At 25.2% G+C, this 15,434-nt stretch overlaps 1 protein-coding gene across 1 annotated transcript in view; it reads right to left on the bottom strand.

Annotated features, from left to right (window-relative positions):
- LOC100210864 (DNA-dependent protein kinase catalytic subunit) overlaps window positions 1–14,422 on the bottom strand; it is a 203,249-nt gene extending 188,827 nt beyond the window's left edge. Inside the window, exons 1-4 of the mRNA XM_065800401.1 lie at window positions 14,146–14,422; window positions 9,106–9,182; window positions 6,813–6,899; window positions 5,518–5,592 (exon numbers count right to left, since the gene is read on the bottom strand). Coding sequence (XP_065656473.1) covers window positions 5,518–5,592; window positions 6,813–6,899; window positions 9,106–9,182; window positions 14,146–14,278 — 372 coding nt within the window. The 5' untranslated portion in view covers window positions 14,279–14,422. The remainder of the gene's footprint in view (window positions 1–5,517; window positions 5,593–6,812; window positions 6,900–9,105; window positions 9,183–14,145) is intronic.
- Window positions 14,423–15,434: the final 1,012 nt, after the last annotated feature.

Below are 15,434 nucleotides of genomic sequence, written 5' to 3'. Positions count from 1 at the left end.
GAAGATGTAACAAGAAAGTTCATAAAACAGCCAAGGTCCTTAAAACGTATGTGAAATAGATGAGGCCCTTTAAGGAAGATGTAAAAAACTGTAAATTGTATGCATATAAAAAATAAGAAAGAGAGAACTTCAAAGTATTGATGTGGAAGGAAAAAAACTAGATAAATAAAAGTTTTGAAGCATAAGCAATTTAAAACTTTATGGGTGACTAGGTCTATTAAATTTTGTAAGAAGTAAGATTCAATAAATAAAAAATTACTTCAAAGACCACAAATATTTGTAAAGGATAGATCAAAACAATTTAGTGGTAGTGATGGTATTTTTTTGTTTATCATTAAGCTCAGTTTTCATGTATAAAATCATTAGAGAACATAATTCAATCATAAATATTTTAGACAGCCTAATGCTTAGCAGTCATGTTAATCAAATAAAAATCATAACAAAGAGCTCCTTATATAGCCAAAAGAATGAATATTGAGAACACTAACAAGGACACTATTTGTGCGCAATATAAACTTGTTAATAAAATGATATTTTTCAGATGTTGATGGAATCAGCCGATACGAGTTACCACAGAGTTTAGTAGACTTGGCAAAACTGGGTTTTAGAGCAATACCCTTATCAGAAAGTATTGCATAACTATTACAAATGATGGAAAAACTAAAATCTGAGTAATCTGAACCAATGATGGATAAGATGGTGATCTAGCATTCATCATCCTACACATCATTTTGCTTACTCATATTAGTACTCCTATTTACTCCTACTTTTACTACTCCTACTACTTACTATTTATTCCTATTATTAGTATTTAATTTATAATTACTATTTTAATACTCCTTTAACTTACTTCAATTAACTCCTATGCTTACTCCTATTACTCCTAAAGCCTTTGTCTTGGAGGTCTTATACAAGACAGTAGTAAGATACAGTTAATATCTACCAAAATGAGTATTTTTATTGAGACACTATCTCTAGAAATTAATTAACCAAGAGCTCCCAGGTAAAAAGTTTTTAAGTGTTGACTTTTTCTATACTTTGCCTAGAAAAGCAAGTTCTACAAAGCAGTAAGACACCATGTGGTAGGCTACACTGGATTACATGTTACCAGTTGCAGAGTGGTCATGATAATCTTGACACTAACCTGACAAAGTCATAAAACCTACTCTATTTGTTTATATAATGTTTATTCCACCTAATAGCTAGACGTATAAATAAAAATATAATAAATATTTTGTATAATAAATATCTCTCCCAGTGTAAAACTTTGTACCATGATGTTTGCATACATATAGCAGATGTTTGCATATATTTAGTATAGTAACCATCGTAGCAATGGTATTCAAAACTTTGACACAACGATCTAGACATTAATATAGCCTTTTTTAATTACAAGGTGTATAGATTTGGTAGTTATAATTTTGAATACATTGTTTTGTCTTAATATTTACAAACACAACTACACTTTTTTCTCCATTCTTAAAAACTCGTCACTTTGATAAGAGTTAATCATTAATTTGACTGTTTCTGGTGAAATATTTATTTTTTATTGAAGTTCAAAAAAGATTCGAAGCATTTTACATCCAATTATCGATCTAAAGTTCTGTTGTTGGTAACTTTATGTCCATTTAAACCACTTAATAAAACAATTAAGTAAATATGTAAGTGACAAGAAGCAAAACAGTTTAAGTGTTGATGAAATTAATGGTGAAATAAATAATAAATGGCGAAAATGTGGGTAATGCAGAAGCCAATTAAAAAGAATGTCTTTGTTGTGCATAAAAAAATCAATTATCACTGTTAAATAAAAATTATAACTTATGTATGCATTGTTTATGTCAATGCGAGTTATTAATAAAAGTTAAAACAAACCTATTGCTTTTTTTGTACATTACGACAATGTAAAGCATAAATAATTTGTTAGTTTTTTTTAGATTAAATATGCATGATAGAGCAAAGAAATTTTGTAACAAGTAACATTAAACAATAGTCTCAAAAATAGGGTTTGAGCGCTTAAGATTTGTACAAAATACTTAGGGTTCCAAAACGCAGAAACCTATTATTCAATCAACCAGCTGTTTTCGACCTTTACTTCAACAAAAAAAGAGAACAAAATATAATGCCTTCTTCATATTTTATGGTGTCGATGTCTAAAAAGCTATCCTTCAGAGGCCCAATGCAAGATAAGCAAATGAGATCTGTTGCATTGATCAAGGATCAAAAAGCAATAATCCTATGTTTTCTTTTTTTTTTTTTTTATGTTTAGGGTTTCACCTACTACTCATTTTTTTTTCAAGCTAATGAAATAATGGAGTTTCAAAAATGTACACAATGTTTACAATTTACACTTAATAACACCTATTGCAAAATTTACCGACAGTCAAAGTTGGTAAAATTTACTGGTAAATTTTACGCGACACTAGTTTGAGAGTAATGAGTTCTACAAAAACATAAAACAACTTTAAAAAAAATAAGCAACACTACAGTAATCTATAAATATATATGAGAGAAACCAATACTTTTGCATTACTTGAGCATCTAATAGAAGCGCAAACTGTAATACATTTTTGCTTACTCTATTCAATATTATATAAGCATTTATAAACACCAAAATAAAATCTTGATGTATTTATTTTTGTACCTTTTTTATACAATTCCAATTTAACATAAAATACAGCCAACTTACAAACTAATTGTTGCAATAGTTAACATATTATGACAACTCAAAACAAATGGTGATAATCAAAATAATAGGTGATTTAAATTGTTAAATAAATTGTAACATTTAAAAAATGTATTTAAAAATGCATACATGTATTTAAAAAGTTTTATTTGGTATGTCCCATATATTGTATTTTGAAAGTGTTTTATATTAAAACCTCCCTCTTTTTTATTTTTGCCTCTTAACATTACAAGTTATAAACTATCACAATTAAAAAATACTAGTTTTCTAATACAATTTTAAAATTAAATTTTTTTTTCTAATTTTCACTCATAATCATATTTTTCACTTAAATTTGAAAACTTAGTAGATAAGTAAAACACACTATACAAAATAAATTTAATTAAATTCTTACATAGATAAATATGAAGTTTGTCAAAATGTGAAAAAAATGAGAATAGTATGACTTTTGTCAAAATGTGAATATACGCCATTTGCAAAATAATTACGCCATAAAAGTTAACTAAATATATACTTCACTATTTAACTATATTATGAAGTAATAGTGTAGTGGTGGTCTCGCATTGTAAGCAAGTAGTTTCAAAGTGGTTCGATATCCACCATTTTGCTTGTAGTACCACTCTCAACTTGAATTTTTACGCAGTGGCCATATTTGTTTCTTATTTGTCATGTTTGCGTTTCCAAACTAAAGGGTTGAGAGCGTTATAAAAATTTTAAAAAAAAGACCTCTATTGTGGTAGCTACCTCAGTCTTGGTTAAAGTTTAAAATAAAAATTTAATATAGTACAAAACCAATATAGCAATAAGCAAACAATCAAAAAATTACTACTTTGATTGATGGCTGATATTAAATTTATTTCAGTTTTTTAATGACGATTAGAAAAAAATAAAGAAACTGTTTAAAATATATTTAAAAAAAAGGTAGTAAAGATTTTCTGAGGTCATAACTATACAATGACTATCTTTAAACCTTTGCCAAAACTCTTAATGCCATAAACTTGACCTCTTAAACAATTACAGGGTTATTCCATAATTAAAACCACTTTATTCCATAATTAAAACCACTTTATTCCATAATTAAAACCACTTTATTTTAAAATATATAAACTTAAAAAAATTGTCCAAGTATGACACAAGAAAGAAAGACCCGAATTGAAATTACTAACGAAACGATTAAAAATGTTAAAAGATATTTAGATCTTGAAAAATCTAATAAAGAAATTCAAGAATTAACCAACTTATCCTACAGCTGTGTACGTAAACTAATTAAAAAAATTAATGATGTCTTGACAGATAAAGAAATATTAGATGCCAAAAGATGCCTGAAATTTAAGGATAACAGTATAATAAAAAATGAAATAGCCACATATTTAAATAATGACAGTAGTTATGTTCAACAAGAAATTGTAGAAAATTTAAATAATATTGGAATCAATTGCTCACAAAGTTATGTAAGTAAAACTTTTAAAAAAATGGGATATACTAGAAAGAGGCTAACTAAAGTATCAATTGAAAGAAATTTTCCGAGAATTTTAGACGCTATGCAATTATTTGCAAGAGAATTAGCAAACTATAATTATGACCAATTAGTATTTTTAGATGAAACAGGTTTTAACCTACACACCACTACTAATTATGGATATTCATTGGTAAATCAAAAAGCATATGTTACTGCCCTGTTGATGTGTTGAGATTAAATTAAATGAAATTCGGAGTATATTCAAGTTTTTTATAGGAGAATGCAATAGCAAAAACAAGAAACATGATAAAAGAGCGCGTTTGCTATCTACTAGACACCCGATTAGGTAGTTTTGCTAATTTTTACGAGCATCTTAGGCAATATTTATTGTTGGCGTTGTCTTGAAATTCTTTCATTTATAAATAAATATTGAATCTGAAAAAATTTGTGGAAAATGTTTTTTATAATTTTTCATAATTTATTTGTTTTATTAAATAAAGTATTTATAACCTTGTAATAAAATGGTTCTAATTATGGAATAAAGTGATTTTAATTATGGAATAACCCTGTAAATATCCTATAGACTTATCAAGTAAGACCTGTAAATGCATGTGTAATTTAAGGACGTTTATGATGCACATAGATTTTATGATAAAAAACATACATTAAAAACATGTAAATGTCATCAAAAAAACCAATAGGATTTTCAAATATTTTTACAAAAAACATTTTTTTAAACATTGTCTTTAATCTGAATGAAATATGTGCTGGGAGTTAGTATTCACAAAAAGATTAAACATCTCAAAAAAAACTTTATCTTTTCCTGAAACCCAAATGGGTTTTATGATATAATGAAAAACATCATGTAAATGTTTTCTTACAAAAAAAAATCAAATGGATTATCAAATATTCACTGAAACCAAATTTAAGCCTTTATAACAAATCAATATTAAAGTGCACTACAAGACTTCAAATGGAAGAGTAACAAAAACTTACACTTGAAGCTTATTCAACATTTAAATACATTATTAAAATAAAATTCAAGTTGTTATATGCAATATTTATCAGAAAAAATAAGTGACATGTTCTACTACCCCTTGGAATTTGAAAAAAAAAACCATTAATTATTCTTCAGACTTAATTGCTGGTCATTGGTGGCCTTTTAAGGTCATCAGAAAAGCAAGACAAGTACAGATAATTAAGTCTTATCCAGCCTGAACCTAAAGTACAAACATTTATCTTAAAAAATGAAAATTGAGAATAATAATTGCTACCTAATATGAATACTGGTTATATTGGTTGTCATATGCACAAGAAAAAAAAATGTAATATGACTTAAATGGTGATCTTTAAACAAGCAAATAAAGTTAATTACCTTCTCAATAACATGTATTACTTCAATCTTTACTTTAACAGATGTATCACAAAAAAATAAAGCTAAACATGTTTCCTAAAATTGTATAAAAAATAGACCCACATTTAAATAAGTCATTTTTATTATTAAAAGTTATTATTATTTACTTTATTCCGCATTAAAATTTTTAATTCTTTCTTAGCCACAATAGTAACAATTGGAGTTGAAACAATATGTGTAAGTGTCATATCTGAAACATCAAAAAATCATGTGGACAGCCCTGCTACCCAATAGTTTCTATTGTTAAAAATGATTATTAAGTAGGTACTGGAATTCATTACCGGATACTCATTACTGGAAGAAAAAAAATTCATTTATCTTGTTTATACATCAATTTTATTTTTGATTTTTAGTGTAAAAACAATTTTATAGGGTAGGTTTTACCTGTTTTCTATTTAGATGTTTTCAACTAAAAAAATTTTTATTAACTATAATAAATGTGTAAACATCATCACAGTTTCAAAAAGTATTTGTAATAACTATTATTTATTTTTTCTTTTATACTAGGCTCTGCTTGGTGAACCATCCCAATATGCCCTATATATATATATATATATATATATATATATATATATATATATATATATATATATATATATATATATATATATATATATATATATATATATATATATATATATATATATATATATATATATATATATATATATATATATATATATATATATATATATATATATAAATTAGTAAAAAACACTTATCTAACTTTTATTTTTGACTTGAAGTTTCACCATTGTTGGATCATCAGGAAGAGTACTCTTCCTGATGATCCAACAATGGTGAAACTTCAAGTCGAAGATAAAAGTTAGATAAGTGTTTTTTACTAATTTATTATTGCTCTGTTCTTTAAGAACATTGAGCACTCTATTTGTGAAATACACTAACATAATTTACATATATATATATATATATATATATATATATATATATATATATATATATATATATATATATATATATATATATATATATATATGTATACAGGGCTTATTGGGATGGTTCACCAAGTTGACCCTAGTATAAAAGAAAAAATAAATAATAGTTATTACAAATATTTTTTGAAACTGTGATGATGTTTACACATTTATTATAGTTAATAAATAAATACATTAAACATATATAGTATACATTACACAAATGCAATGGAGATTAAACATTTATTATATACACAAAACATTAAAGAAGAATTAAAAAAAAAAGAGTATTATCATTTTTATAATTATTATTTTATTTACCTTGATCCCTTTAATGTATGATTTAACAAGCTTTTTAGTGCAAAACTCAGAGAGAAATCTTAGAACATCAGCTTTTGCATTTTCAAGCTATAAAAAAAATATCAATAATTGAAAAAAAACAAAAAAAGTCAGAAAAAATCTAAAATTTTTATTATTGAATCCTCAGTTGATGTATGTACACTAACGAAGTTTTTTTATAGAAAACTCATACTATATGTATATAAGTATCATATAATGAATATGTATATTATATGTATAATGAATTTAGTAGGAGTAAACATAAGTTTAGTAGGATTTTAATGTATATTCATTAAATAAAGATTTGGAAAAAAATTGTAGATTTTTTCTAATCTTGTATCACGCAGTATTTATCCTCAAAAAGTCTATATATTTTCTCTTTTTCCTCCCAATTATAAAAAAACAGAAAAATAAAATAAAAAAACTATACATCTGCCGTGAATTGCTCAATATCTTTGCACTAATCTGTTTCACTTAATAGTGTTTGGACTAATGTGGATTTTTCTACTTGCAGAGTTTTTATTAATAAAATTTCAAGTTACACACCAAGAACATATGTGGCATGCATTTATGATGTTCAATGGTATTTAGGAAATATTCTTAGTATTTCAGAAGAGCATTAAGATCTTCATATCAAATTTATGAAAAAGTCTTCTTTATGTAACAAGATCCTGTAGCCATGCAGAGATGATCTTTGTTGGGTAACCCTGGTGCATATTTTATGCAAAGCACAATCTCTTAAGGTCCAGTCTAACAGAAGAAGATTTTATAATACTGACTTAAAAGAAATCAATCAGATTATTTTATTATTTAAGAAATTTTATCAATTTTGTTTGTTTTAAAAACTTTTGTATTGTCTAAATAGCTAAAAAAAATTACAACTGAAATTTTTTTTAGCTATTTAGACAATAAAAAGTTAATAATAAGCAAATCTCTTAAAATATTTAGTGTAATAGATTTGTATTTAAAACATTTGTAAATTTGTTCATCATCTCAATTTACATATTGCAAAACATTTGGTTTGTTTTTCATTTTAAAAGTATTGTATTATAAAGTGGGGCCTATAAGTTTAAAAACAAATAACACTATTTAATTCAATGCAATTGTTTATTTTCTTAACTTACCTGACTTTAAGAGACTATCTTTTGGGATTATAAATAAGTGCCCATTAATTTTTTTGGTTTTTATTAATTAACATTCTTTGATTGATGTGTATAAAAAATTTTATGAAAAAAAAAAGGTTATCTTAGGTAACAGATGCTTTGCATACCAGATCAATTTTAAGAAAATCTTGATCCGACTTATTTTGATGACCTATAACTTTTGAATGCAGCTCTTTAATCAACTGATTTTTTTTTTAATATTTATCCACCACGTGTAGATCAACAAGCAATTTGATTTGTATTAATTTTTGAACTAGTTTTTAAGAGAAAGCTCTTTAAAATCACAAAAAATTTGAATTAAAAATATCAACTTTAACCTGCCATTATGGAAAAAGTTAAGATAACACAATTTAAATTTTTTCTTTTAAAAGTATCCATAGCATACTTGCTATCTTGAAATAGTTGAATTATAAAACCAACTTGTTCAAAAGTATTAGCTGTTAAAAATGATGAAAAAAACCTTTTTGCTTGTAGAGTGCAAAACTTCATGCAAAATAGCCCATACTTAAATAGCATTTTATCATGAACCATATTAGATATTGATCTAAAGTTTTCAAAACATGCTTTTCTCATATATGTATATGTGCAAAATCAAAAAGTTTCAACAAAATCTGAGATGGTCCATGAGGGACCTTTGCTCCACTTGGCATGGAATGACCCTTTAGCTACTTTTTAATATTTAAATTAGTTTTAAAATGTCTTTTAGGCAGCAAAATAAAAGAAGTAAATAATGTTATAAAAACCACTTAAATGTGTGAATGACATAAAAAAGTTTGTTACAAAAGTGCGAATGACAACTAAATTTGATATTTAAATTATGAAATAAATTCAGGTAAAATTAAAAAAAAAAAATTTGATTTATTTCAATTTTATTTTAAAATATAACAATATATTGTTTATTAAAAAAATTTCATTTCAACATTTTTAAATAGTTATTGTTTTTAACAACTTGTTAACAATAAAAAAAACAATTATGAGCATCATTTGACAATTATTATGTTATAAATTATGTTATTAAATTACTTTCTGTGCTAACAATAATATGTGATGTGTTAATATATTAACACATCACATATTATTGTTAGCACAGAAACTATATAAAAATAATATACCTCATTGGAACCAATGGAAAGTTTTAAAAACTTTAGTATCCCATTATTTTCATTGAAAAGTGTTTCTGAAAAGTATCCTAAAAATAAATTCAATAATGTTCAAAGTAAACTCGTTTATTAAAAAAAAACTTTGCTTAAAAAAATTTAAAACTTTGCTTTAAAAAAAAAAATTAAATGTATAGCAATCTTTCTTAAACATAAAAGTGTTTTTTGCATTTAAAGCTTCTAGTATCTACTGTCTCTGGCTGGTTTTTCTAATGATGCTCTTTCTCTTTTAGACCCAAAAACATATTTTAAATGTAGTTGCATCTGCCAAGCCACCTTGCACCTGTCAATGCCACCTTGTCCAAAGGTGGCTATAGCTTGGCAGAAGAAGAAGTCTATTGTCATAAGGTTGTATCTCTTTGTCTTATTTTAAATAAGCAGTGACCATGATAGTATTTGTAAATAATTTAAAAGCACTATCATGGTCACTGCTCAAATTAGCTATAAGTTGTAAAGAGGCTAGTCTAGACCCATTTTGACAACAAAATGGAGCCAGCTCAAATGCAGATGCATTGTTTTGATTTTATATTTTTATTGCATTGTAAAATCTTGTTGTTATGCACATTTATTAAAGACTTCATGTTAGACATTCAACTGTAACTAACTTTTATATAATTTGGATTAAAAAATTTATTAGCCTGCGTCCTACTGGAAAGTGTAAGTCAATTAAAGCTAAGAAGCAATTTTCAATTTTAGTTTCAACATTTTTGTTAAATGGCTGGTTGTACAATATAATTTTACAACTGGAATGTTTATATTGATTTTTGCTTTGATTGTAGTTGGGTAAGTGAGTTTTGAATTTTATCCTATTTTATGTAAAGCCTCTTCATATGGCAGTAAATAAAACTGTGTTTAATAATTCCATTCCTCCAAAGTTTTACTATGCAATGAAAATATAAAAACAACATAGACAAATAAGGTTGTCCATTAAATAACCAATGCCTTATTAGCAATATTATATATTAGATAAAGTTTATCTTATATATAATATTAAATATATATATTAGATAAAGTTTATTTCAATATAAATTAAACTGCATTTAAATAAGGATACGCTAATCATCATAAATCTTTCAATGCACCTAAATATAAAAATGACACTAAACTTGCTAAAGAAATATGGAAACTAAAATTAAAAAAATATAAAACCTCTGATTACATGGAAAATAAGCACAATGTAGGCCCAACAATTAAAAGTTTATAACCTTTGTCTTTGCAAGTTTCATATATTGTCATACAGAGGAGTAAATTTGCTTAGTAAAATAAATTATATGAAACAATATCAAAGTGCTGGCATTTAAAGAAATTTTTACTTTTCTTATTCAACACCATGAACTAAAATTTTGACACCTTTTTGTTTTTGTAACGTCAGAACTTGCTCCAATGTAATTTTAATTTTAATTTTTTAAATGGTTTTAATGGTATGAATTATAGACAATGGTTAATGATTGCTGACAGGCATGAAACTTAGAATTTCATATAAAGTTGTTTTTAATTCATTTTATTACGGATATTTAAATACGGAAAAATTATTTTATTACGGATATTTAAATACGGACATTTAATCATTTTATTACGGATATTTAAATACGGACATTTAAATACGGAAAAAACTTTCTGACAACATATAACAAAACTACTGTGCTCAAATTGTAATATTATAGGTGTGGTCACCAATAATATTTTTCCATTACAGTTTCTGTGTGAGATCGCACACCATATATAAATATATATATATATATATATATATATATATATATATATATATACATATATATATATGTATATATATTTATATATATATATATATATGTATATATATATATATATATATATATATATATATATATATATATATATATATATATATATATATATATATATATATATATATATATATATATATATGCTTATTATTCCTGTCCTTGCCTATATATGCGTATATAGACATGGACAGGAATTGCATGCAATTGAGCGCTATTGCTGACCACGCAAATGATATTATTTTTTGACAACTTGACCATGACTGTACAAATGATTTTTAAACATTTTAGAAATTCGCTGAAAAAAGAAATGCTAGCTAAACTTAAACTAGGAAGAAAATTAAAAAAATAATAATGAAAAAAGAAAACAATTCCTTACGAAAAAGAAAACATATAAGCACTAAAACAAAACTCAAAAAATTCAATCTCGAAGCGAAAATTACTTTTTGCTATGTTTTTAATTATGTTTAAAATGAATTTCTTAAAAATTTATCTTTTAAAACTTTTTATTAAAATTACGCAAAACAATTTAACAAATTACTTCTAATATTTATTTAATGAATGAACAAATTTTACTTAAATTACTAAAAAGTTTTTTATATATTATTTTTAAATTGTATAAACATTTTTTTCAAAAAGTTGTAAAAAAAAAATTATTTAAAAAAATACTGTAGTCTATTTAAAAAAGTAATTTTTAATCATTTCATGCTCTGATTAGCTAGTTAAGTTTTAAAAAAAAGTTTTGAACAACTTTTTGCCATTGCAACAGAAGATTTAATTCAACTTTTTCACAATTTAAAGTACCTTAAAATTATCTTTCAAAAGATTTTTAGAAAGACATGGAAAAATAGTTTCAAACAAATTATTACATTTAAATTTATCATAAAACATGCCTACATAAAAAATATTTAAATATAACATTTGTTTATTTACACAAAATATGTTTATTTGAAACAATCACTATAGAGTAATTGTTTAAAATAAACATATTTTGTAATTATATAAATAGTTATATAATTACTTTTTTATTTTATTTAAAGCCTTTGGGTGAAATAAAACTTAAGAAAAGATCAGCAAAATAATAGTTATTTATAAATTAACAATTTCTTTTATAGCATTTAAATTAATAAAACATCAAAACTACTGTGGTCAAATTGTAAAGAAAAAATATTATAGGTGTGGTCAGTTTCTGTGTGCGATCGCACACCATTCCTGCCCAAGCCTATATATATATATATATATATATATATATATATATATATATATATATATATATATATATATATATGGTGTGCGATCGCACACAGAAACTGACCACACCTATAATATTTTTTCTTTACTATTTGAGCACAGTAGTTTTGTTATATGTTGTCAGAAAGTTTTTTCCATATTTTGTTGACAAAAAGTAAAAATTAAAATGCAAGACCGGAATTTTTTTTTTATTAATTGATAGACTGCCTGCCCCAACCAAACCCTCAGTCGATGTAGCAGCACTCCCTTGCAAGTCAGGCTAAAAGATAGTAGATGTAGCAGCACTCCGTTGCGAGTCAGGCTATTTGTCAGTCGATATAGCAGCACTCCGTTGCGAGTCAGGCTATTTGTCAGTCGATGTAGCAGCACTTTGTTGCGAGTCAGGCTATAAGATAGTCAATGTAGCAACACTCCGCGTATGATTTACAGTAAAAAAAAAAATAATAAAAATATTTTATTAAAAAAAATAAAAATAAAAACATTTTATTAATAAAAATAAAAATATTGAAAAAACATTCTGGTCAATGAAATTTGCGTTTTTACGGTTTTTTTAAAAAACGATTAATTTGTAATTAAATTAATGGTTTTAACTTTCGGACAAAACGCAAATGTTGAAAGTCAAAAGTAATCAAAAGTGACGTAGTGTTGGCATAAGAATCATTTTTTTCTTTCCGTACTTCCCAAATGCAACAATCTATAGAACTATATATATATATATATATATATATATATATATATATATATATATATATATATATATATATATATATATACATATATATATATATAAATGGAAAAAAATTTTGTTAAGTGATTTTCTACAACTAATATAATTGCTCTGTTCTTTTAAGAACATTGAGCACTCTATTGTGTAGAATACTTTTTAAAGTTGTTTAAACATATATATATATATATATATATATATATATATATATATATATATATATATATATATATATATATAAAATATATCGGAATTAAGAAAAATGAGATTGGCAATAATTTGCCAACCTGAATCTTTTAGAGGTCGGCTATCAGCCGACCTCTAAACAACTGATAGCAACTTAAAGATATTTTTAGATGTAAGCAACGTTTTTAAACAAATATTTGATTTGAAAACTACTCTATATCCAACTTTTTCTTTTTGGGGGGATAAATATTTTGTATTGCTCTCAATAATTGTATTGATCAGTTAATAGTTTTCACATAAAACTAGACCTCTGCAGTGACAGTTGTATTAGTAGGGTGCAATTCCCGATATGCAAAACTATACATGCACACCACAATAAAAACATTTTTTTTAATGAAAGTTTGTTTTGGATTTAGTATTGGCTTTTGAGTAGGGCTAAGTTATTGGCATTTTTTGCAAATAATATAGAGATCTTATTTCTTATCATCATTAATATCATTCTCAAGCCAACTCATAGTACATTTTTTAGATAGCAAAAATGTCTAAAATAAAAACAAAGTGGATAAAAAAAATAAAGCACTTGAATATAAACAAAACCCAAAGAGAAAAAAACCTAAATTACTATAAATATAACTCAGCTCTCCATTTAAACATCTATGGAGACTTCAAGAACCTTTCAGAGTTAACAAAAGTTTTATGATGAGGTTCTCACTATTCTGCAGCAGTAGCAATGATGAATATTCTTACTTATGAATAACAACATTAAGTGAATGGGCACCATGCTTCACAAATAATTCACTAGCACTGTTCCATGGTGGAACATATTTAATATAACATATATAAATGTTTAATATCAAGCGAAGTGCATTATTATGTATGTGTGTGTGCTTCGGTTTGTTTTTCGACTGTTATTATTTGTATTATCTTACAAGGTCTCATCTTTGAATTATATTTTAAAAATAGTACTAAAGTTATTTTCAAATTGAAATAAAATATTAAATTATTATTATTTGATTTTTTACAATTGATTGTTAATTTATTGTACCTAATGTAAAAAAAAAATTTTCCTACCAATTTCATTATCAGCAATATTAAGAGCTAAACTGAAAATATTATTTAGTGTTGACGATACTTCTATTGAATCACTATTTTTAGTTCTCAATAAAAATATAGTTTCCAGTTGTCTTGTTAATTCACCACTCATTGTGTCTAGTATAACCTAAAAAATTATTAATATTTTTTTAATTAACTTTTTTCTAATGGTTGTTGCATGCTTTCGTTTTCGTTTTTTTCGTTAAAATTTTATATTCATTGCGGGTTTCCACTAAGGAAACCTGCACGTTTTTATAACTCTTGTCATAAGAAGTCAAAAGAATCATATCTTTTCATCCGTGACGGATCCAGGATTTTTTTTTTTGGGTGGGGGAAGATGTTGAAATATTTTTGTATCACATTTTCGTCTCCAAAAAGGTCCTTCATTTCTAAGCTATTTTAGAACTTTCAGATTCGGATGGTGGTGGATTGATGAAAGATACATGGGTACATCGGAGGATACATGCCCCCCACACCATCACCCCCTCCCCTAGATCCGTCACTGCTTTTCATGAATGCATATTTTTTTTGTTTCGTTTTAGGTGCCACAAAGAGATCTAACGCACAGTGTGCCCATAGCATGAAAAAAATCATTTTTCAGACTTTATTTTAACGTTAAGGTCTTAAATAAGGGACAATCTACAAATTATATATTACAAAATAGGTGAGAAATTTTTTAACATTTGTTAACAAGAGGAGCGGGGATGTTAAGGAAAGTTGACGCCAACAATTTTACTTTTTTAAATAAATTTAAATACTTAAGAAAAGGAAAAAAAGATTTTCTACTGTAACTTTATTTAGGGAAAGGGAATTTCTAGGGTTGAAAATTCCCGGAAAAATTCCGGAAATTTTTCAAGAAAATTTGCTCAAAATTTCCGGAAATTTTTCAAAAATTTTTATTGCAATAAACTTATAGTTATTATATAATTTTATAAAATTCATTTCTTTGTTTTCAAAAATATACGTTTTATCATCGTAGTATTTGGGTATTCTTTAAATATTTTAACATAAAATGTAAAATAATAAAACCCACAAGCAAAAAATGCACATTTTTTTATTCAAATTTTTATAGTCAATTTAAGAACCACGCATTTTTTTAAAAAAGCAATAAAACGCTTTAGTTGTTATATATTACTTTTACTTACAATACTTTTGTGAAACAACAAAAATTAGATGTTTTTCGAGTTAGCTTGTCTTTTGAGCTTGGGTATAACATATTTCTAGCTTTTAACTAGGTTTATTGTGAATTATTTTTGTGAAGTGTTTTA

Source organism: Hydra vulgaris, chromosome 06, assembly GCF_038396675.1.
Source record: "Hydra vulgaris chromosome 06, alternate assembly HydraT2T_AEP".
Taxonomy (NCBI): Eukaryota; Metazoa; Cnidaria; class Hydrozoa; order Anthoathecata; family Hydridae; genus Hydra; species Hydra vulgaris.
The sequence above is the reverse complement of the archived record's forward strand: the minus strand, read 5'-3'. Positions and strand labels throughout refer to the sequence as shown.